The sequence below is a fragment of the Haliotis asinina genome, chromosome 5 (assembly GCF_037392515.1).
Source record: "Haliotis asinina isolate JCU_RB_2024 chromosome 5, JCU_Hal_asi_v2, whole genome shotgun sequence".
In the NCBI taxonomy this organism is placed as follows: domain Eukaryota; kingdom Metazoa; phylum Mollusca; class Gastropoda; order Lepetellida; family Haliotidae; genus Haliotis; species Haliotis asinina.
In genome coordinates, this window is record NC_090284.1 from 76,663,981 (window position 1) to 76,690,355 (window position 26,375).

Sequence of the window (26,375 nt, forward strand, 5' to 3'; positions counted from 1 at the left end):
GGGCTTTCCCGAGCCCCACCACGTTCCAATTAGAAGATCTGTAGAAGGGTGGTTGTGTAGACTAATGGTTAAACCTTTCGCTGGTCACCTGAAGACCCAGGTTCCATTCTTCACATGAGTACAATGTGTGAAGCCCATGTCTAGTTATGGCTGGAATATTGTAATAGCTGTGTGAAACCAAATGCTCACTCACACACCCAGTACCCACCAATATGTCCCCAAGTAGCTCTTTAAATGAACTGGTGGTCTCTGCCTAAAACATCCATAAACAAGGTAATCAACAGTTTACCATAATGTGTCCTGCATGTTCTCCAGATGGACAAAATCTTGCCAAAGAAGCGCAAAAAAAACTATATCTCTTTACATGTATATATATATATATATTTATTAAAATAAAATATTTAAAGAGATTCATATTCCTTCACACAACAATGACATGCACCCACACCACAAGCAGCACTAAAATATCTGTGTAAAGCATTAGCCTTAAAATAGCTATGGATTAGTTTACCCAGTTGCCACCAAGCACTACTTGATTGGTATGTTAATGCTGTAAAAAGGTAAGTACAACTAAAACCGATATTAAGACACTGTCTCCTATGACATGACACATATTATAAGGACATATATCATAAACGCTGGGTACACATGGTAACAAAACAAAAACAATACTAATTGTTTGTAGTGTGGTAACAGCTGAGTAATCAATATAAACATTTGTCATCTGGTATGCAACATTTCCAAAACTAAGAAACATCAGGTCATTTTCCATCTTGATCTTGATCTGCAGCTTTCTCACTCAACCTGACAGTGACAGTATTACCTTCAAGTGCCCATCTACTGTGACCTCGCCTCAGTCTCACTGCAGGCAACCTTCCCCACTAAATGAGCCTCTGTGACCTCTCTTCTGTCTCATTACCACAGTCTGAAATACTGAACATAGTTGTATGCTGTTTCAGGAAACCTTCTTATCGTTCCATGCATAAGGAATTTATTAAAAGATTTATCGGTCCACCTCTATCAGCTGGTTCATGTCACAATCTACGAGGTGTTTGTTATGTTTCCACAGATTATAAACAGCTGGTATAATCTCTCACAGGTCCCAAATGATATCTAAATGATTCAAAATAGAAACCAAATGAAACGATATGAATTTGTTTCACTTGATATCATATCCTGATAGTTCTTAATTACAGACCCACTAAATATTTGTCTTTTTTCAATAACCTATCATCCTGTCTGAATAAATATACTGAGGGTAAAAAATTTGGGATCACATGAAACACAAGTGTTCCATTATTTTTCTCCAAGTTTCTTCACAAGCTATGCACTACAAAGGAACACTTATCCTTTCCTGTGATCCCTTATATTTTCCCCACAATTTCAAACTGTGTAAAAGAAGCTCCTAGTTGTTTGCTATCAGACACACATTCAAAAGGGGTCCACACATTTGCCACTTTGTGTCCTCTTTTAGAATCCCTCTGCGGCATATCTTGAAGAAAACAAAAACAATCAAAATAGTAATCAAACATGCCTCATCACGTCATTCTTCCCATGAACCAGCAGGTGAAGACAATAACCAAATAAACATCCCAATGATCTACACGAATTATGATTGTCTGACAATAGGAAAATATTCTGAGAACACCACTGAAATGTTGTAAACATAGTCTAATACTGAACAGCTGGACACATTCCTTTGAAGAAATCCACATGAACATTGGCTTGAATAGGTAAGCTTTGTCCTTAACAAAGTAACATGAATGTTGGCAGGAATGAGTAAACACACAAAAACTCACAGCCGTACAGTAAAAAACTGAATAATCATCAGCTTCAGTACTACCCAGCATTTTAATTTAACTTCAGTTGTATTGCTTGCTGGTCGTAGGAACAGCAACAGTTGGTGTCAAGGGATCATTCATAACTTATCGCTAGTGGTGAAGGGAGGAGGGTGTGCCGTGCGTGTTATGAAGGAGCATGCACAATGTGAAAGACCACACCTACTATTTATGTACAAAGGAACAGACCTTCCCTGCATGTCATGTGCAAATCAATGACCTCTCCACCCGTACAATAAATTATGAATGGTCCTTAACAAAGTAATTTAGATCAGATCTTTTACATAGATACAAGAGCCCTCTGCAGTAGGATATAACGACACCTCCATATAAAGTCATGCTAGGTTAACGTAACAATAAGGCATCCAGCATCAATCTGAATTATCCATTATCACTCATCTGGGCAATTTGGCATCTATACCAAAAAGGAAATACTATCAAAGGAATATGTGTGTTCTGTACGTGTTGTAAAAATGGTAAAAATAAAGCCATTGAAAGTTCACTCGAGGTTTACTTCTTGAGATGTCCTCAGATCTCGCTGAACAAAAGCATATATTTAAAAAGGTCTTATTTTCATGAGATCAAACCATAGACATTCAAGCCCTTTTGTCCAAATACAGACTCAACTTTACCTACCTGTAAATTACAAAGTGTATTTCTAAAACTAAAGGGTTATCAACGCTTTGATGAAGGGAAAAACGTAAATACAGCACTGACAGACATCTGGGTATTCATGATTGAAAATAAACCCTAATGGTGTTCCTATGGATGGATCACAAACAGACATAACAATGAGACCAACAAATACATGAAGACTAGGTTGCATAGTGCAAAATTCACAAGTGCTGCAGGGCACAGTATGATACACGCAACAGAAACGCAAACGTACCACCCACACATGCAGAGCAGTGTGTTCTACGATGACACAGGACATGGAAACGGTGAGTATGTCACACTTACAACAGCAAGTAGAATACAAATGTTAAAGCACTTCTCAAAGTGATCCACTAGAGCCATAGTGTTGCCTTGGATTTATTTTTTCATTGTAAAAAAAAACAGAAATGAGTATGACTTACCAAAAATATAACCTGCAGGTTTTATAATCCATAGAAGATCTCAAATCTTACTAGCTGTTTGTAACCTTTCACATTAAAGCAGAGACAACTACTTGTGCCAGCTGAGACACTGCTACCAGTTAAAATAGGCTTCGGTCCCTGTGCAGGTACTGAGGCAATACAGTTCATGGAGTTGCTTTGCTGGAAGTTACATCTATCATTCAGATGGGTAAAAGGTAACAGGAAAGTATAAGATGACAGAAATATTCCTATTTTCATCAATATGCCTGTAATTGTACCAAAACAAAGCGTTAACTAGAAATGTAAGTGCATATTGAACATAATGCCTTCAAGATAATCCACTGTTTCGGGGACACTTGAATCTTGAAGCGCCCAACCTTGGACAGTTCACTGCAGACTTGACTTGTTCAAGCAGAACTTCTGCAGTCATCAATGTGACATGTGCTGCTTTAGAGCATAAATTTAATGAAATAAATACATTCACAAACTGTATCACAGCCTCCTTTGTAAGCTACAAAATATTTTCTGTACGTAAAAATTGATTTTGTTCATTTTGCTTCATACATCATCCTCAAACCATGAAAACTTAAACACTGATTTTCACAAAACCAAGACAAAAGGCTAATTTGCGAATTAATACTTATTACCTATCATCTAGATAATTTTGTGAGGGAAGGACTTGTGCCAGTTTCACTGCATTATTAATGAGATACACAGCTGTTAATGTGTGTACCAGGAAGTCAAAGTCTATCAATATACAGTCATAATGTTGCATATGAAATCAACTAATGGAAACAAAACACTGATATATCTGGTTCCAGAGTAAACGGAAACAAGTATCTACTACTCTTTGAGTATTTGGACAATTACAAGGTTTGACAAAAGACTCGAGCATAAACCTCCTTGTCATGACGAAGTGCTTGTGCAATATATATAATCTTACAGAGGCAGTTTGTTACAATGGTCCATTTCCTATTACAATATTCACTGTGACTTGATCAAGCCTAGATAACAAGTATAGGAACTAATAACACAATCTGTGGTCACTGCATGACTTTCAATCATTTTGTCAAGCTCTTGGATAAAACAAGAAAATTGTCAGACAATAACGTCACATCATTTTTGTTCCTTTGATTAAATGACATCCTTTGTTCAACACATGTTGAGACTTTAGTCCATTGATTACATCAACCCAAAGTCAATGTCCTTCTTGTATGCCAGCAGCGTGTTCTTCATCAGCATGGCCACCGTGGCTGGCCCCACCCCTCCTGGGACCGGGGTGATATAACCAGCCTTCTCCTTAACACCTGTAACAAAGGAAGACATGTGTCACAACAACATTGGGCCCAAGGCATACATTAAATATACATGGCAACAAGTGTTATAAACAATAGGTGTGGAACATGTCTCGGAAGAACCAAACAAGCCAACAGTGTTAATACCCTTGAGATGACTTTGCTGAAACATTCAACAAAGGCAATCACCAGCTTGCCAGAGCCACACTTCTCTAGCATCCTACTGTCTTCTTGCATGATTAATCCTAAACAGATTTCTCCCAGTGCTTATGGGTTTTCACTAGCTGACGCAAATATTGTATACAGCTGCGTGGATATTTATTTTACCCACTGTATGGAATACATACTGTCAGTGAGGGTGTTATGAATTGTTAATAATTCATGACTGTACCGAATAGGACCATTCGTGTGGCTGCTGTTTAATGAATGCCCCAGTCAGCAATTTTCAGCATATCAATCTTGGACCAGACAAACCAGTAATTCACATTATGCACAGCCTAGGCAATGAGTCCAACTGTCCGATCCAATCAGTTATGTCTGACTGCCCAATCCAATACATCAGCAGTGTGTGAACCTCTTTATGAATTAATTCTCATTCACACAAGGATGATTGCTGGAATCATTGTATTTTGGGTTTCCACACAGATTTTGTGACCCTTAATAGCCTTCAAAACTCGAGTCATGATGACATACAATAAACAAGCATCCCATTCCTTGCCCAGTCTGCACTTTGAAAGAACTAGTTGTGGTGACTGAGATCTACAAGGTTCCATGTTAAATGAGATTCCTCTCGATCATTCCTGAGTACATAATGCACTGCCTCTTGTTCACTGTATAACAGCTGGCAATGTAAACACATGTCAAAGTGAAGCATTAATATCTTATAAAGCCTAGTCTCCCTAAAGAGATTAGCCTAACAAAACTTCTGAGCCAAAACTTGTGGACTCACGTACTCGCCATTGTGACCTATTTTGTTGTTATGGCAACTAACATTTACAAATGAGTCACCAAAATGATTTTGGAACAGGTTACCATTTTCTATCCTGCTTCACAAATTCTCCAGATCAATATACATGGATAAAAAGGCAAATACAATTGTGATCATTACTCTTTTCTGTGTGGGCAACAGGCTGACATATTTGCAAGGAGATTAATGGGCTTTTCCTCTCTCTTTTTATCCTGTGAAACTCCTGGCTAACATATTACTAACCCACAAAGTGTTCTTCAGTGTCAACACTAGGCACTTTTTGCAAGCATGCTCACTCAAACTCAATCAAGTATAATTTGAGAGATAAGCCAATATATCAAATCGACTGAAAACACCATCTTTTTGCTGTCTCTTTCAAGAATGTTCTGAAAACAGACTCATATTCAAGTAGCCCTTTTTGCCATGGACAATGTCAAGTTAGTGACACTGTTGCTTCTAGAGAATCCCATAAGACAGTCACAGAGCCCTGTACTTCACCTGCACGAGTATTTTCTGTCAACAGTTTAAAATAGCTGTGGTAAACAATGACAGCCTCTAAACAGTGTTACTTTCAGCATTGACATTCAAAAGGGCAAGGAGTCTTGCCAATAAATGAGGCAGCTCAACAATTTTCAGTACTAAGAAAAATGTCTTATGGCTTTCCTTAAATGGTCTTACATTTTGAGTATACTCTTAATATCAATTCTGAGAGAATTTATCATTATGAGTTATCTCATACCCACAGGAGCGTCATTTTGAAACAAGTTTCACATGTTGGCAAAATAGGCACAAGAAACAAATGTCTCCAGGAATTCTTTGTTACCTGTTTGCCAACATGTGAAACTCATTTTAAAATACTACTGATATAGCTACGAGATAACTCATAGTGGCAAATTTGACCAGAATTGATACTATGAGTATAGTCATGGTTGCAGTCAAAGCGCTAACAATACATATCAAATGGACTAGGAAATAACTAGTCATATAAACAGGATGTCATTTTTTACTGTTGAAGGAATTCCCCAGGAGTTGTTCATTCAACCAATCAAAGCCCACTTAGCAAATAATAATGTGATCAGAAACAGGATCGACATGTGAAACCATTTCTAACAATCGTCGGAAGACAGGAAGTGACTTCCACCCACAGGATAGACAAACTGCAGTCACATGATCAACACTGGAACAAAAGTTAAAACTTATAATTTGTAAACATTTGTTATAATAATGATGTTGTTCATGGTCAATCTTTATTGACAAACAACTTCTTTATTCAGATGATGCGACGTTTCGATACTGATTCAAGTATCGTCGTCAAGCTGGTATGAATAAGGTAGAAAATAGAGTAATATCTACACAGGTGTATCCCCAGTTTGTCAGCTGCAGGGGATTATCTGGGATTAGAGGACATGCATGAATAAGCGTGCAGAGCAAGTTGTTCCCTGTGTAATATGGCCCGGGCTGAAAAGGCTACCCATAAAGTTGACACTGTGACTTCATCCATTCAACATTTTCAAAGTAATGGAATAAATTTCCCATAAATTTCTCTTCATCATCTGTTTCCTCCCTGGCTTCATCATTTGCATTTTATCAATCTTGTAAATCCAATATCCCCAACTTTTTGAAGGACATATTATCATCATCATCAATTTCATCAACAATCTCATCAACAGAATTATGACATTCAGCCATTAAGCAAAATTAGCACTATCGCCATGTTACAAACATTATCATACATTATTACAAACTATCATATTATACACAATATCGCATGCATACATCATTAGTGGGCTGGATATCAATAAGAGGCATATATTAGACAACTGAACAGATGTTTCATATTGACCGTAACACTGATACTTCATCACTAATTTTGCTAAAATATACCATTTTGCTATATTAACTTCCTCTTGGTATATACTTGGTACTGGTCTGTGATAAACTTTGACTATTTCTCTCAAGTTGACAGTATGGCATCTGATTTCATCTTTGTAGGATCTGGGACATAGTTGTGAATGATGTTCCTGTAGGTGCTGATAGGGTTGCTGTCAGTCTCACAACACTTCCAGTGCAGTCTCTTGTCTTCTCGTCAACTCAGTAGTAAGGTGAACCATGTTCACCAGCTTAGGGGTTACTAAAAAGTGCATAACCTGTTGCTGTGACCTGGAACCTTTAAACAATACCTGATGACAAACTGGGGACACTCCACATGTACAGTACATACTTAAAGATCACAAATACTCTAGTAGGTGCAAATACATAAATCATTCATTGAAAAAAATAATTTCATTCTCATTATAAATAAAACCCCATCATTAAAACTACTCATTTCGATCTTTAATTACCTTGAATCGTCCTTTTTGACAACAGTGCTCAATTCTCAGCCGCGAAAGAAATTTCAACCAATCACAGCAGTGCATCTCCCATGACGTAATATAAGGCATAAATATGAGGGCATTTGCAGAATTCATCTACATTTCAGGGGGTAAACTATTTGTTCACAGGTTGGTGAAAAATCATAGCTATATGTTCTCACAACCTACTATCATTTAGTTTTGTCTCCTGCTTTGCCTAGTTTTCAAATTACAACCCTTGTTTTCATAGACGATTCTGTCAAAATCACTTGGTATCGCTAGGTTGTAATCCGTGTGAGGTGGTATAAACCTACACATTATTTGTCTTCATTCACTTGATGCTCAGTTAATGAATTTATAACTGGTATAATTAGTGGTAACGCCACTCAGATTACCCCACAAAGGCCCCCATTTGGCATTTCTTGTGTCTGGATCGATGAAATGATTAACCGATAACACACTGACTGATTAATTACTTTCATGCGGATTTAAATGTGGATTTGTCAAAAGGTAGTGTTTATGTATGTACATTTACTAATCTACACTGAATACACTCTGTCTTGTCTGTGTCTGTGTGAAAACAACACCATTCTTTCAAAGGATTAACCACCAATACATTGACTGATTGCTCATTACTGGCTAACTAAATTACTTTTTTTCGAAGAATGATGCACATTATGCAATTAGTCGCCAGGTGTCCTATCTTGGGCGACCGATGAGACTATACACCAGTGTTAAAAACCTGAAAAAATACATCACTTTTTTGTATATTAGACTGTTAAAAGACACATCACTTGGGAAATCTGCAGATGAATGGTATATCACTCGTTTTTGTGGATATTGATGGATACATTCCTTGAGCAAGGAAATAGCCTGACATTGCTCCTTTAGCTTTAATTTGTTCTTTTTTAATATTTGCATTTTCTTTTTAATAAGTTGTCGTAGCATTCAACATAATCGTGAAGTGTAATGATACAGAGCAACATACACTAGGGCGTGCATGCGAATTATGATTCACATTGACAAACTATAAAATGTCTAGATATTACATTCTGTTATACATTGAATATACGTATCAGCTCACTGCTTCTTTGTATTAAGTTTCAAAATGCATACAAGTATGATTATAAAGTAATTAGGATTATTAGACCAAATATAAAGACGTACATTGACAAGTGTCTACATACTGGTGAGTGAACGTTTACAAACCAAGAGAATTTAGCCAGTGAAGAAATTTATTGCCCAATATTTTCACTTCAACCGCCACTTCGATTCCATAAAAGAAGTTGTTATGTCGTTACTCCATTTGGTCATGATTCAAATGCATATGTAACTACTAGTAAAAAGTAGTTTAGCTTTTCTAACTTGATGAAAACAAACCATATCGTTAGCCTGTGACTTCACAATTTTCAAAAATGGTGGTACCCTGTCTGAGGATGAATGCTATTTAAGTTTGTTTTCACCAACTTACAAAATCAAAATTGCTTTCTTCTGTTAGTATCATATGTATTTGATTGATGGACAATAGGATTTTGCATGACATTGCTTGTCACAAAACAATTTCACTTTTGGAAGTGAGGGTGGGGGGGGTCAATATAATATTACTTACAATAAAATTGTCACTTCAACCACAACCTCGCTTCCAAGCGAGTGCATAGTGACACCATCACCCGACCCCAAGGAGCAATTGACGGCAACACAACACTTCAGCATGTCTTTGCTGACGTGAAGAAACCAGCAAAATGACAAGATTCCAATGGGCACAATCACACCAACAATGAAAAATTAAACCCTAAGGCTGTGGTTTACAAAATTGAATGCAACTGTGGACAATCATATATCAGTGAAACAACATGACCAGTCAACACCAGTGTTAAAGACAGAGTACACAATACTGTCAGCCAACCAGCCTGACCTCACCAAACAAAAATTAACCAAAGCCATCCACATCAGACAACACCACCTCTTGATCAATAGAGATCAAGGTTACTTCATCCCCTGTGTATACAATGAACTCATCAACCAACCCTACCTGGTTTTATTTACCTGAACAAACATGTCTGTACCCCCTGCTGCTTTTTACATGTAATCTCTTGTTACTGATTCATACTGCCTTCTACACAACCCTTGTCGTCATTGTACATCCCAATTAATGTCCTTGTTGTTTTAGTTAAGTATGTACTGTATACATATTACCCTGTATTCTACCATACTCATACTAGCTGGACAACGATACAAGAATTTGTTTCGAAATGTCGCTTCATCCAAATAAAGAAGTTGTTCAACCATAAACCATGTCCATATATGCAATGATCCAGTTTCTAAATAATGCTACTCAAAGAAGGCAATGATGTTATCATGATGAAAATTTCACACACACAAGATCTGTATAATCTTATTTCTGCATGCACTCAAACAAAAGCTATTGCAGACAGATAGATTTTATTGGTATATACGGCCAGGAGGCCAACAGTACAATGTAAATATATTGAAATGTACACAGCGACAGCCCTACCATGCAGTACTATGTAAATAGCATACCACAGATAGGCAATGTTAAGTGTAATACAGAGCTATTGGCGATGTGATCTATTGCAATTTATATGGTATAGTAATAGTGCTATCTTGTACAGTAGTTGCACGTCATTCGTTGTTAAAACAGCAGTGGTGGAAATTCTTATATTTACAAATAAAACGCTTTACAGCGTGTAGTGCTCTTTCTGCTTGCATTGCAAGTGTCTCGCAAGCCTCAGAAAAAATATTTCTACATGAAAACATTATTCCTGGATACTTTCAGTATTGTACAACCTCTAGCTGGCTATTGCCAACGTGCCATTTTTCACAGTTAGCATTTTTGCCTCCGTTTTTTAATACTATTATTTTCGTTTTATTAATGTTTATTGAGAGACCCCATTTCAAACAGTATTCCTTCAAAACATCAATCTTTCGCATCAATGTCATAAACGAACAGTAGTATTGATATATTGTTGATTGTTTCATTCATGAATATGACCCTTGCTATTGCAAACACTGCCTTTGCAGTAATTTGTACAGATTTCTAAATTTATTTCTTGCTTGTTGGTTTCTTAATGAGTTGTTCTATGGACTGTAGTGAAATATTTTTTTCAGTTTGGGAATCAACATATAACCCCACACAAAATACAAACTTTTGAAATGACAACATGCCATCAATATGCTTTTTCTTTTGATTGCAATAATGGTGGTAGGAGCACCCTAGGAATGGATTGCATGTTGTATAATGTCGCAATTTACATTCCAGCTACATTGCCGCTGTCTGTAAATGATATCAAATCTGAGAATGAAGATTTTATGGATATCAACTTCTTTAAATGAGAACACAACGTTTCGGAGTTAATGCTTACTCCTTCATCAGGTGCATTTCACTTCTAAATGCCCTTCAAAGACTTGATATCAAATCTGGACCAGACATTCCAGTGATCAACAGCATAAGCATCAATCTACACAACTGGGATTCTTGGAATGAATGTGAGAGGATGATTTTACATCAATTTTAGCAATATTGCCGCAATATCCTGGAAGGGGACACCAGAAATGGGCTCAGTTGAGGAATGGAACCTAGTCTTCAGCATGACAAGCGAACGATGTAACCACAAGGCTGCCCTACAACACCTGGGATACTAAGATAGCCTTGAGTAGCTTCTTGAGTAGTTTTTCAAAGGGACTTCATCACCCTCATGCCTAAAAGGGTTCTACTTGAGTTGATGATTATATTGTTGTTTCGATGACTTTAAGTTTCACATACCAATAGCAAATCAGTAACAATATTTTCTACCTGGAATGATCCTTGAGATGACGTGTCAAAAACAGTTTCCAAGATTCATGTGAGGTAACAATGCTGTGATATACTGCAGACAACAGAGCAGGAAAAGCATCTCATGGTTTTAATAAAAAAAGTCAGGAAAATGCAGGTAAAACTTTAAAGAATACCCTTTTACATAGGGTTTTTTCATGCCTGAAAATAATGAACACTGGATTAAAATTTCTCTAACAAATTGGGTCATAATTATTTGAAGGAAGAAGCCTTAAACACGTTTCATCCGGATCCACTGAACCAGTTTGGTTGAAGGTGGATCACAACAAACAGCAACGTTGTCAGCTTCAATAGCCATGGCAGAAGTACTGTGAGGAAAAAGTGATATTTTTTCAAGGCATATCATGAAGATCTGACAAGAAGGTCCACACTACAGACACTAAGTTTCTGTCACACCAAGTGAAAAATGCATCTATATAGTTACTGTTAGTAGCTAGTGGCTGCCCACCTTACCTCGGTAATCCACATCTCCCACCAGCTTAGTTTTACCGGTTTCTTCATCTTTGATCCTGTTGATGCCAACATCAATGACTGCAGCCCCCGGTTTGATCATATCGGCAGTGATGAGTTGAGGCACTCCAGCAGCAGCTATCACAATGTCTGCAGTGGAAGTGAACACCTTCAGCTGGTCGGGGGGCGTGAAACGATGGCAGATTGTAGTTGTGGCATCACCTGGAAGAACAAGCATTGTCTTTTCATCAAATTTTTTCACTAGTCAACAATTTGCAAGAGGTTTATGAGTGTGTACCATTTCCAAATATTATATTCTGAAGAACAAAAGAAACTCAAGTTAAAAAAATATGAAATTTCATAAAAGTATGTGTTCATGGTTACGTCTTTGATTTAAAAATTTGACAAAAAGCCAGAGTTGCATCTTTTTTGCTGTTCAGTATATTCATGAAAAATTACTGGTGATAAATATTAATTTTATAAAGAGGCTCTCATCTATATATCCCTTATCCTTGCAAGAGCAGAACTAACAATTAACAATCTTTAATACTGAGCAAATACATCTCCACCACTCAGAGGAAGAAGAACGGTCTGACACCCAAAACAACGTATCCACGTACAACAGGTTTTCAGACATGTAGGGAATATTTGCTGTTTATTCATTCATCAAATGAACAACAGTGAAACAAGCCTTCAGCAGAGTATTTACAATGTTTTAATGATACAACACACATCATTACAGAGTGAGTACTGGACATGCCAAAACACATGTTCCAAAAAATATTATCTGATAACATACAACACATCCCTTAATATAATCTAGATCAACATAATTACTCAATAATAATGTACACAAATATCATCCTTGTATCTTTAATGGTTCCAAAACAAACTGTTTCCCAAAATAGAGCCCAAATCAGTATCTTCTACCCAACCCCATAACAGAGCATAACGATACTACTTTGAAGCCTGCATAGACAATACAATTCTGTATAGAGACTCTAAGGCACCTGGAAATGATGTGCAGCATTGAACATCATAACATAAAAGGTGTAGAATGAAATAGTTCCATGTCAGTCTTTTCATTCCATGGAAAATCTGTTCCCTCCCTCACAGTATTGCAGCCGTGTACTACAGTGGAAACCCTTACCTGCGTTTGTGTCATTGCGGCCATCGGCATGGAGAAGGACGGCAATGGGAAGGCCCACATTTTTGGATCTGCCAACAACAACAGCATTCTTTCCAAATGTAGGAATACCTGGAATCAAAATTGAGAAATAATAAGTTTCAGCTGAAGACAATTAGCAAGATGAATTTGTCATTTCCGTAAAGAATCAGTACTGCTGGTGTACTTTGTTCATAAAGTCTGTGTCTGGTTCTATCTAGATGCAGCTAACATAAGAGAGGATAGTTGTGGACACTTAACATGTCCCAATTCATCATGAAGCGTTCGTTTGTCGAGCAAAAGACTGGGTCCCCTTCTCCACATGTGTACATTGTATGAAGCCCATTTCTGGTGTTCCCTGTCATGATATTTTTGGAATATTCCTAAAAGTAGTGTTAAAGTAAACTCACTCACTATAATTCTGGTATAATCTTTGCTTCAAGAAAACACAAGACAACAGCTCTGTCACAGCAACCAAAGCCTAAAAATTGTATAATTCACTATGCATGTAACAGGCAAATTCAGATTACATACAAATGGTTTAGATATGTCACAAATGTTTATCTTATCAATCCGAGACTCGCAGAATATAGAAAAGCCAGGTCCTTCTGTGACACCTGACAAATGTTTTTAAGCAAGAAAAGGCAATGTGGAATATACCTGTCCTGCGAATGATCTCTAGAACTGCCGCTGGAGTAGCTGGGATGTAGGCTCTCTGATCCACACAGAAACGGCCGATGTTCACCACACCAAAACCATCCACATCCTTGTACGGGGTAACAGCATTGCAGATCTTACGTTCATGGATGTGAGGTGGCACTGGTAGTTGGACTAGGATTCCATCCACCTCCGTTGACTTGTTCAAAGAATCAATGTGACTCAATAGTTCCCCCTCTGTCACGCTGGATGGCAGTTTGAGGGTGGAACTTGTTATACCTGTCAGAATAAATAATAATATGCCCAGTTTTTGTGAAGTTTCAAAACCTGTAAATCACAACATACAATAAACTGATATGCTTTTGTAATACTGATGTCAGGACAGACATGTGGATTTCATATTACGTCAAGGACTCAGGCATGTATCCCAGTAGCAAGGTTCATTAAATAGGAGCAACAAATCCATTCAATTTCACATGTAAAATATCTGACTAAAAGTTCAGTTTGTTGAATGATTTAAACAATATCATGAGCATGTGTTTACAAATTCCTATCAAACAATGATAACAAAAAGTGTGTCTGAATAGGTGCACACAGAAAGACTAATACAGTGCTATTTTAGGGTTGCTCTACAATACATTAACCCATCTATGCATAGGGTCTTAGATTTTTATCACATTTCGTGGTTTCTTTTGGCAAGTTAAATTAGAGGAATGAGGTGTAATTTTGCCAGTAAATACTTTTTCCCACACTTTTTACCCTGCAAAAGTGTGTCCCAAAACATTTGACAATATGCTGACGAGTGAACTTAAATGAGGGAATTTATTAGACTTGGCTGCTAAAATCAACCTGTCATGTTTTACTATTCACTTACTTTACCTGAATAGTTTCATGGAACAAAACCAAGCTGGCTCTTATATGAATAACTGTGTATTAAGAAATTGAAATTGAAACCTGAACATTCTTGATCCCATAACATGTTTTCTGATGAACTAAACATCATAGTTGAATGAATGTATCCGCAAGTCCTCTGCTCTTCCTCACATATGAAAAACATGGGTAGAGGGTTATTCTACAGTAACTGTTAGGTAGGTGCATTAATATGTACATATCTGGAGGAAGAAAATGGCCTTAGGTAAATATTTCTTAGAATGTAATACTAAGTCATGCAAATCCTTATTTCTGTTTCCTACACAAACCACATTGCATGCCAGTATGTAGATAATTGGGTTCAAAGTGTCAGACTAATTAACTAATGATCATGCAATCCATGGTTTTTAGAAAGGAGCTAGATAATGAAATTTTTTGTCAAAGTTTGAAGGATCAGTATGGTCATGACCAGGATAAGGAATTGGAACAATTGATGCCATTAAGAAGGAAATTCCACTGATTCCAAATACTATCGACAAGAGTCATCAGAAGATGGCATATCCCCCGGCCCCACATATTTGAAAGGACGTATCATCTGACAGTTACTTGGTGGATTTTACTACGCTCAAATCATTTCCATGAAAATCATGAAAAATATGAATGCAAAATATCAGTAAAAGCAATAGCCACCACGTCTACATCTGCCTCATGTATCTGCCAAGTTCTAATGAAAGATATCAAATGGTTTTCACGTTGTGCACAGGAAATGGAGCTCATCCCTCCATTTAAGACAGACTATGTCCGAATTGTTTCCCCAGAAACCCAGAAAAGAAAAAGCTAAATATCTGCACCACTTTATTGATTCCCTCACATATCTGCCAATTTCTGTTGAAAGACATCAAATGGTTTTTGAGTTATGCTCTGGAAACGGGGTCCATTCTTCCCTTTTGAGAGTAAGTCTAAATTGCTTGCATTGAAACTGAGAATATGATAAACCATAAAAATCTGTAAATAGCAAAAGGCACCACTTTGAGGTCTTCCTCACATACCTGCCAAGTTTTGCAGAAAGATATTAAGAAGCTGTGTAGTTATGCTCCAGAAACGAAACCCATCCCTCCATTTTGAAACTAAGTCAGAATCCTTTGCATGGGAACACAGAAACACAAAAAATGCAAAAAATCTGCATGTTGTGCAGTGGAAATTAAACTAACTTATTTAAATAAATTTTGACTTACCTTTTAATGAACTAAATGTTAAATCCCCTTGTAACGAACTAAACGTGAAATTCCCTTCATAACGAAATGAGAAAAAAACTAATAAATTATGAACTTTAAACTGAATATGAAACTGTTGTCTATTTAGATACTGTCAAATTGTCAATGGGTAACTTTCTCCAACTATGTTTCTATTTCTAACACTTGGGGAAAGCAACCCATCAACACTCTTTCACTCCCTGATACTCAAAGTATATTATTTTTCTTAACCCTGTTAACGATGCGCAGTCAGTCGGACCTTGCACAAAATCTCGTGCAGCATGAAAACCCATGACCTGGCAGCAAAGCGGATGCGTTTGTGCTATCAAACTGAAAACATCCGAGAACATTACAAACTCTTCAGAACACTGCAAATAGCAAAAGGCACCACTTTGAGGTCTGCTTCACATACATGCCAAGTTTTGCTGAAAGATATTAAGAAGTTTTCGAGTTGTGCTCCAGAAACGAAGCCCATCATCCCTCCCTTTTCAGGCTAAGTAGAAATCGTTTCCATGGAAACCAAGAAAAACCAAAATGACAAAAATCTGCAAATAGCAAAAGGCACCACTATGAGGTCTGCCTGACATACCTACCACGTTTTGGTGAAAGATTTTATGAAGTTTTCAAGTCATGCTCCAGAAACGAAGCCCATCCCTACCTTTCAAGACTAAGTCAGAATTGTTTCCATCGAAACCAGAAAATACACAAATACCAAAAATCTTCAGATAGCAAAATGCACCACTTTAAGGTCTGCCTCACATAATTGACAAGTATTGCTGAAAGATATTAGGAAGTTTTTTGAGTTTGTGTTCTGGAAACAAAGCCCATCCCTCCATTTTGAGACTAAGTACAAATCATTTCCATGGAAACTGGGAAAATGATAAATTACAAAAGTCTGTAAATAGCAAAAGGCACCACTTTGGGATCTGCCACAAATATCTACCAAGTTTTGCTGACAGATATTAAGAAGTTTTTGAGCTGTGCTCTGGAAAAAAAACACACATCTCACTTTTGAGACTAAGTCCGAAACATTTTCATGGAAACTGAGGAAATAAATCACAAACACCTGTAAATAGCAAAAGGCACCACTTGAGGTTCTGATTGATATCTCTCCCAAGTCTTGCAGTTAAATATGAAACGTTTTTTGAGTTGCTCCAGAAACAAAGCCCATCCCTCCCTTTTCAGACTAAGACCAAAACGTTTCCATGGAAACCAAGAAAAACAAAAATGCCAAAAATCAGTAAATAGCAAAAGGCAAAACCATAGGTTCAGTTTATTATATCTGCCAATTTCAGTCTAAATTTAATGCGTTGCTTTTGCTCAAGAAACAAAATGAATACAGACGTGCTAACAGACGGACTGACAGACGAGGCATCAACTATGTTACCCCGCTCATACATCTCAATTCACTGAATTGGCAGGAGACCTGCCTTGCCACTGGAAGTGGTTATGCTTAAGAAACTCTACAAGTAATGTGAACGGTTCAACCACTAAACAATTTACTCGTTTCTACAAGTAATGTGAATGGTTCAACCACTAAACAATTTACTCGTTTCTACAAATAATGTGAATGGTTCAACCACTAAACAATTTACTCAGCTTTATTCAAGAAAAACGGGGTTTTTTAAAGTACCTGCCCTAAAAAAGGGACGATATGCATAAATGGGTTAAAGTGCAATAAAGTGATCTCTTGTTGAGAATGTGCTGACCATGGTGACTGGTGTTGCAGCTCAGGTCACACACATACTGAAATCATCATGCAGGAGCCTTATTCCAACAGACGTCACTTGAATTAATTAATAGAAAACCTAATTACCCAATAATATCACACTGCCATCAACATGAAAAAACATCCACATATGCAGGCTTTGACTAGGAAACACCAAAATGTTGTTAGAGATTTTTTAAATGTCTATCTCCTTTGAAAGATCCGACTACATTGATGATTTGTGATCTTTAAAACCCATATCATCTTAAGTACAACATGAGTAATAACTTGAAGAAGACAGAGTGTTTGCTGACCGGTGTGCTTTGTTGCTTTGATCTTGTTGTTGACATACACCTGGCTGGCAGGGTCAGCACCAACAAGGACCACAGACAGATGTGGAGGTCGACGCCCACTGGACACCAACTCATCAATCTCTGATTTCACTTCCTCACGGATTGCCTTTGCAACTGATTTCCCGTCTATAACACACGCTGAGGCCAATCTGGAATCATTCATTAGAATTAGGTTTATCATTTCAATTACTGTCAGCAACATTGGTAATGTGACTCAAACGGTGAAAATCAATAATGTTGATAAATCCAGCAACTTGTAAATTACATGCCCAGAACACCTCTTGCATGAGTACAAACACCCAATTAAAGTGGATGTCTTGTTATTTGCCACTTATCTGAGCACCATGCCTTGACTGTTTGCTGGTACTTGTTGTACCACAGGTATAGCAAAAACCAAACTATTGTGTACATTTAATTTAACATATTGATCAACCAGGGACTTTCAAAATGAAGAGCAAATGGCCCAGTGAGTGAGTGAGTGAGTGAGTGAGTGAGTGAGTGAGTGAGTGAGTGAGTGAGTGAGTGAGTGAGTGAGTGGAGTGAGTGAGTGAGTGAGTGGAGTGAGGGAGTGAGTGAGGGAGCGAGCGAGTGATGATTTTAGAAAATCACAACAGGGAAGTGGGATCTGGGAACACCAGAAATGGGTTTCACACCTTGTACCCTAGTGGAGAATTGAAAGCTGGCTTTCATTGTGATAGGCAACAGATTCACTACCTCCTTACCCTTTGATCAATAGTTAGCTAAAGTGATCAATAATTGGGAATTAACTTTTGTGATAGAAACATTAATTTTCTCACAAACTATATAAATTTCAGAGTTTATTCATGGTCTGCTCCTAAACTATGTTCTTCTAAATTATGTTGCTGTTTTGTTCATAATCCATGCAAAAACATTTCACCACTCACCAGTGAAGTGAAACATATCAATTTCTTCTCAATTCTCCATCTCTATGACCTATACAAGCTAAAAACAACAAGAGTCATCAGAAGTTGACACATCGCCCCAGAACCCACACATTTCAAAGTACAAATCATCTGACAGTTACTTGATGCTTTTTCAGATTAAGTTTGAATCATTTACATAGAAATAGAAAAAACATATGAATGCCATACATCTGTAAACAGAAAGAGGCACGCACATTACATGCTGGGGGATAATAAATGAACTTGATTGGGATTCTGGGTAAGAATTTATGTTCCCAGCTTATAATATGAATCACTGTATTGTCTGATTCAAACTCAGTTGTTTATTATGAGGTGCCATAGAGTTGATGTACTACAGTGTGCCTAATCAAACAATAAACAAACAATATCATATGGTTACTGCTCTCTCACAAAACCATACATTTACTAGTGATGTTGTCATTACAACTTTTCAGAGTGACTGAGTGATTTTAGTTTTACTCCGCACTCAGGAACATTTTAGCCATATGGCAGCGGTCTATAAATAATTGAGTCTGGACCGGACAATCCCGTGATCAACAGTATGGGCATCACTATGTGCAACTGGGAACTGATGACATGTGTTAACCAAGTCAGCAAGCCTGACCACACGATCCTGTTAGTTACCTCGTACAACAAGCATGGGTTGCTCAAGACCCACACCTTCACAGGTTGAACTATTCAGAAGCTACTGTACAGTGTATCTTTCCTTTTGATATATGTCAGCTTATTTTGTATATATTTGACATATTTTTGGTGACTTCTTATGTGTTTGACCAACACCAATGAAGACCTACAGACCAAACTATGCAATATGTCCACATTCCCAACAAGACACAACCCATCATCGATAGCTACTCCCTTCCTCCCTCCCTCCCTCTCCCTCCCTCTCTCTGAATCTAATCTGAAATATGCATGTGAACAGCTTAGCATGCCTTCCTTCTGAATGTTCTCTAAGTACCAGGTAACTGGTCCATCTACACCAGCAGGCATGTCCCATCCTATGTTAACTTAGTTTGATAATATCATTGGGTCTGAAACAAATTTGTTACCAAACTAATAACAGACATTGTCTCAATGTGAAAGGAGTGCTTATTACATAGTCTGGCCTCCGTCTGATGAGTCCATCATAAGCGTACAGTAAAGTCACAAAATGAGATCATGTCCTTCAAGGGAGATTCCGTCTCTACACACATGAAATTTGGAAAAGATTTATCTGCAAAAGCACTATTATTTTTATTTCATCCAAATTAAAATATCTGCAGCCACTGCCCACAGTAGATGAGAACAGCAAAGCCAACAACACAGGCTTACATTGTTAACACGGCATACCACGATCATACTCAGAAAATCTTTCGTAAAACAAAAACACTGAACACAATTTTAACGATCAAAAACATCTCTCCATCTGTCCAAGGTTTCAAACCTAGAACTTTCACTTAAAAACACAAGAAACAAAATAGGGAGCCTCAACAGACATGTCAAATAATATGTTTTGATTGTACAAACTTGTGAACTGTTAAGTTATCTGGAATTTTCATATTTCAGCCAAGGAAGAGCCTTGAGGCATATCATGTACTTGCAACTTAATCACGCTGACAAATATCCTTTGATGAAATGTCAAGGCAATGCTACTATTCTGAGGCTAATCTGAAAGACATGAGAGGGTATTTCAGGCATTGCCAAGATATTTCCCTTCTCATATAGAACTTGTGTTTGTCATGAAGGCAAAATACCATGGTTGTGGTGAAGCATCAAGTGGCACTCCCTGCACATTGGATTCGAATTGTTCATCATGCAGGAAGTATATCCAGCCACTGTTCACTGGCTGGTTTCACTGATAGATCCAAACAGCACTCATGGCACCCTCTCGCAACCCAAACAAGAAACAAGTGTGAAAGTAAACATTGTAACACTTTAAATGGGAAGTGTACACAAAAAAATCGTATTTAGTCTTTGTGAAATGAGAGGGAATTGCTTAGTTAGTTAATATCAATTCTTGAAAATATACACTTGTTTGTTTTCATACAATACAAATATAAACCTCAATATAAGTGCTGAAATGTTATGCCATCATGAGGTCTTTGTTCCAAGCTAAACCAGAGTTACCGTCTTTTGATTATGACATAACTGGTGCCAATTCATTTAAAATTATCTCCTGTATGGTCTCAAAGCAAAAGATATAAATACTGACATTATTCATGTACATATACAAATGCGAAAGAAGCATTAGAACTGAAAATGTAAGCAGAAAGACAGAAATGATCTTGTGTATTTTCATTCATAACCTCACTGTTTCAAAGAATGTATATGCATATATCTAACATGTAAGTAGTGCACAACACTTGACAATCTGCTACTTTCTTTTTGTTTCCATCAAAACCAAGGGAAAGAGTCAGAAATGTAGGGAAAAAATTGGAATATACCTATTTAGCTACGATATGCTTCCCATGCTAGTAAGCTAAAACATGCTAGTGTAAGCAACAAGAAGGCGACGGATATGAGAAAATATACAGTGTACAATCTAAGCTTGTCTCTCTTTATATTGGAAGCAAGTGGTCGATTCTTTGCCATTCATTGTCACATCTGATATACTTCTCCAAATTTATTTAAATGGCATTAGTGACAAAGACCAATTGACATCCTATTTTGAACCATGTGAGGAATTCAGGTTTCTGTGGAAGGAAACTGATTTTGAATTATAGGCGATGCTATAGACAACACAGAACCAACATATGTGTGACATGACTTCACAAAGACTGGCCAAATACGGCCGTAAGTTCATGTCGATGTTCGTATCAGTCTAAGTAAACTTAGTCTCAGTGGATTTCGTTACACTCCACCAGTGAGTCTAACAAAACCTAGTAGAAGGTCACGTCAGGTAACCTTTGAGCAACCAATGACCGTCCAATCAAATGTGAGACGGTTAAACTGATTTAACCACTCAGACAGCGGCTACTATTTAGGCTACTACTTTCAAAATATTCAGGTCACTGACACAGATCTCTCCACAAACAAAAATCCGCATATAACACAATTATTTGACTGGCAGTATATACGCTTTGGGGTTTCTGTTGATATGGTTAGCATTAGCTAATATTTCCGCAAGATGACATCCTTGATTATTGCCAAAAACACCATTTTCAGCAACTGTTTACTCACAAGACAAAAAAGTGAAGCTTTGTGTAAACTTGCCCTTCAAGCATACTACTATCAACACTGAGCAGTTCTTTACACCAGATTATGAAAGTAAGATCCTGAATGGTTTAATGCCATTACATGATGCATGATTCCTGCATATTCGATGCAACAGGTTTGCAAAAGACTCTCAAAATATTATCACAGGAGTCAAACTTGACACAAATTTTATGCATGACGATTGGAATTCAGTTCAATAGAATATACTTGATCAGCAAACAATGATAGTTTTTGTGAGGTCTTCATTAATTTAGATATTTCTTTCAGTTCATGTTGATAACTGTATGCTATAGTGAATAAATCACAAACATGATTATTAGTTCAGTATACAGGATTTTGTTATGACTGAATTGTATGGTGAAAAATATACTCTTTTTCAACTCATGTATAGATGGCAATACTATACAAAGCAACAAAATCTTTGCCAAACCATTGCTCTTTCATAAATACAAATATTTACTCTACAAATTACATCTCTCCCAAATACTGAAAATGACTCCCAAAAATAAATACTGTCAGTTACCATGCCTCTCTTTTTTCAACGTCCGTGTAAAACCCTGTAACTATAGAAGAAATGTCTGTTATATGTGACGTGTAATCTACAGTGTGAAAAGCTGAATTTTTTTTCACAGTCATATACACTTGCATATCACAATAGTTGTGTCTATTCACAAGTTGTATGCATATTGGGCACAATATGTCCTTTCATAATGCCCTGAGAACCAGGACATTGTTCTGACGAAGAACATGTGAAAATATCAGTGAGATGGATTGATATGGCGAAAGAGTAACCTGTCTGCAGTTTTGTTAGCAGGTGAGAGTGAAGCAGGTAACTTTTTGGCAAATTTTAATTGTTTGATACTAATTAATGACATATTTTTTTAAGAATGAATTTGATGGTCTGCTTAAGACTGACCAAAGGTTCGTTTCTTAAGTGTGTCTCAGGCCAAGAGTATGGTTTCATGATGTATGAGATCATTATTAAGATCATTATTTTGCAATCATGTACACCCTGCATTTAAATGATAAATGTATCTGTGTATTTACAGAGATGTAATCTCCATGGAAATATCATTGTCCCGATATTGGGTGTGTCAACCATCAGAATGTAGAGTAAGGTAACTCTACCTGTAAAGGTGGATCAAGGACATCATGATGTTTATCCAACCTAGCCCGGTGAATGCCTTGTATGGGTTTGAAGTAGACACTGACTGGCCAGTTCCACCCAAACTTTTTTTATTACCAGTAATGATGAATGACAATACAAGTGTTAACAGCCTATCGATCTCGTTAAAAATAATCAAACAAACATATCCCAAAGAGGGAATACTGTTTGTGTTGTGTTTCTGTTAATCTATTTAAAACATCTTTTATCATTGTTATTTGTGCATGCAACTACTTCTGTCCGTTTGTTATCTATGGTACTCGCTATAGAATAGTCCATACAACTTACACTATGTGTTGAATAATTTTCTTATGTTGCAGAGAACTTTTTGTTGAATTACTGAAAGCTAAGATAAGATACGAATAGCTTCAGCCAGTTGTAGAGGCCTGGCAGAAAAGAGAAAACGAAAAGAAATAATGAACCTTTGGCGTAAAAGAAAGTTCTCAGTTATATGCCTGCAAGATATTCATATAGCCAAAGAGGATGATATTACTATGAGAAATGAATGGGGTCTTCAAAGCATTATAGCACCATATAAATCAAACGCAAGAGGGGTTGCTATCCTATTTAACAATAATTTGGAAGTAAATATCCACAAATTCAAGACTGACAACAATGGAAACTCTATAATAGCAGATGTACCTATAGAAGGAATAAGAATCACACTGACTAATATATATGGTCCTAATCAAGATGCACCTGAATTTTATCATGCGTTATTTCACAATAATGTAGAAGAATTTGAAAATGAATCTCTTGTGATATGTAGAGACTGGAACCTAGTTCTTAATCCTTCCATTGACTTAGAAAATTATAAACATATCAATAATCCAAAAGCAAGAAAGGTATTGTTAGATAATATAGAAAAGTATGATTTGATAGATATTTGGAGGGAGAGAAATTACGATGTAAAAAAGTACACATAGTGGAAAAAAAACCGAAACAACAGTCCAGACTTGATTTCTTTTTAGTTTCACAAGAATTAGCAAACATGACAAGTGACTGTTCCATACTTCCAGGATACAAATCTGATCATTCGGCAATTACTATGTCCTTTTCCAGTGAACTTCATAAGGAGCGGGGTGGTGGATACTGGAAATTAAATTTATCATTACTATATAATCAAGATTATGTAAATATTGTCAAGGATATGCTTTTTCAAACAAAATTAGAATACTGTAACTGCACTGGGGATGAACTAGGGTTTCTCTCCCTCCAAATATCTATCAAATCATACTTTTCTATATTATCTAACAATACCTTTCTTGCTTTTGGATTATTGATATGTTTATAATTTAAGTTTAAAATAAGTGACACATTGTTTTTAGAAACATTTTTGATGAAAGTGAGGGGGAAAACAATATCATTCTCTTCCTACCTCAAAAAAATCAAAACTGAAAAAATGAAAACTTTAGAAAAAAACAATTTCTGCAATGGAAGATCAAATCAGAGAAAATTTCCAAACAGTGTGTGAAACTAAACTTGCTGAACTATCCAAATGTAAATTAGAATTTGATAAATTAAAAGAAGCTGAAATAAGAGGTATACAAATAAGAAATAGAATACAGTGGTACGAGGAAGGAGAAAAAACAACCAAATATTTCTGTCATCTCAAAAACAGAAATTATACCAGTAAGCTTATGAATAGTGTCATTAATGATAAAGGAGAAGTAATATCAGATGGTAAGGCTATGTTATATGAACAGAGAAACTTTATGAAAATTTATACAATAGCAAGTAAATATATTGAGATATTCAATGATATTATTACACCAAAACTAACAACTGTTGAGGTTGAAACTCTTGAGGGTGACATTACAATAGATCATAGATGAAATAACTAAAGCTGTTAAATCAATGAAAAATAACAAAAGCCCAGGAATAGATGGTTTCCCACTAGAATTCTTTAAATTTTTCTGGAAAGATCTCCATATTTGGGTTTGTAGATATATATCAGAAACATTCAGGCAAAATATGTTAAGTCCAACTATCAAAAGAGGCGTCATCACGTGCATTCCAAAAGCTAACAAAAATAGACAGTTGTTAAAAAACTGGCACCCAATTTCCCTACTAAATTCTGTGTATAAAATACTCAGTACATGTATAGCCAATAGAATTGAAAAAAACTTTGAATACACTTATTCATGAAACTCAGACAGGGTTTATTCCTGGAAGATGTATTAGGGAGAACATTAGACTGTTATATGATATTATGTTTGAAGCAAAATTACAGGGCAAGAAGGGACTGTTGTTACTTATTGACTTTGAAAAAGCTTTTGACACTGTCTCTAAAAAAATTATCATTCTAACAATAGGAAAATTTGGCTTTGGACCCAATGTGGAAAAATGGATCAAAATATTAATCAATAATCCTACATCTTGTGTTATACAAAGTGGTCATTTATCTGAATTTTTTCAGGGCTGTAGACAAGGCGACCCGGTCTCTCCCTACATATTCCTTTTAGTGGCAGGAATTTTAGGAATAATGATCCGGAACAACAGTGAAATAAAAATAATTACGGTGAATAATACTGAACATAAAATTGGACAATATGCAGATGATACTGAATTATTTCTTGATGGATCTGAAGAAAGCTTACGCATTGCAATTGACACCCTAAATAATTTCTACAAAATGTCTGGTTTAAGAATAAACGTTGAGAAGACTAAATCAATATGGATAGGCTCAATGGCATGTAGTAACATGATGTTATATCAGGATCTTAAGCTTGATTGGCACAGTGGGGATTTTGATGTACTAGGAATAAAGTTTAATCCTAATTTGAATAACCTTTGGGTAATTAATACAAGAAAAAGACTAGAAATTATTAACAGAACTCTAGGGAATTGGAGGAAAAGAAATTTGACATTAATAGGGAAAATAACGGTTGTTAAAACTTTAGCACTTTCCTCATTGGTACATATATTCACTTCACTCCGAAATCCTCCAAAGGAATTCATTGATAAATTAAACGATATATTTTATAAATTCATCTGAAATGATAAGCACGATAAGATAAAGCGAACAACACTTATTAGGAAATATGAAGAAGTGGGACTCAGAATGGTTAATGTAGAGGTATTCATAAACTCATTAAAACTGTCAGTATTAAATAAATATCTCCAAAACAAAAACACCAGTCCTAGTACCTTTCCATTCAAGGATATATTTCTGCTTGGAGCCAACATTGAAAATTATGTGAAAATAGTGAATCCCTGTTGGAAAGATGTGTTG

At 36.5% G+C, this 26,375-nt stretch overlaps 1 protein-coding gene across 1 annotated transcript in view; it reads right to left on the reverse strand.

The window, feature by feature from the left end:
• Positions 1-2,329: 2,329 nt before the first annotated feature.
• Positions 2,330-26,375, reverse strand: part of LOC137285322 (bifunctional methylenetetrahydrofolate dehydrogenase/cyclohydrolase, mitochondrial-like) — a 31,290-nt gene continuing 7,244 nt past the window's right edge. The window contains exons 2-6 of the mRNA XM_067817680.1: positions 17,798-17,985; positions 13,656-13,931; positions 12,981-13,088; positions 11,834-12,052; positions 2,330-4,221 (exon numbers count right to left, since the gene is read on the reverse strand). Of these exons, the coding sequence (XP_067673781.1) occupies positions 4,097-4,221; positions 11,834-12,052; positions 12,981-13,088; positions 13,656-13,931; positions 17,798-17,985 (916 nt within the window). The 3' untranslated portion in view covers positions 2,330-4,096. The remainder of the gene's footprint in view (positions 4,222-11,833; positions 12,053-12,980; positions 13,089-13,655; positions 13,932-17,797; positions 17,986-26,375) is intronic.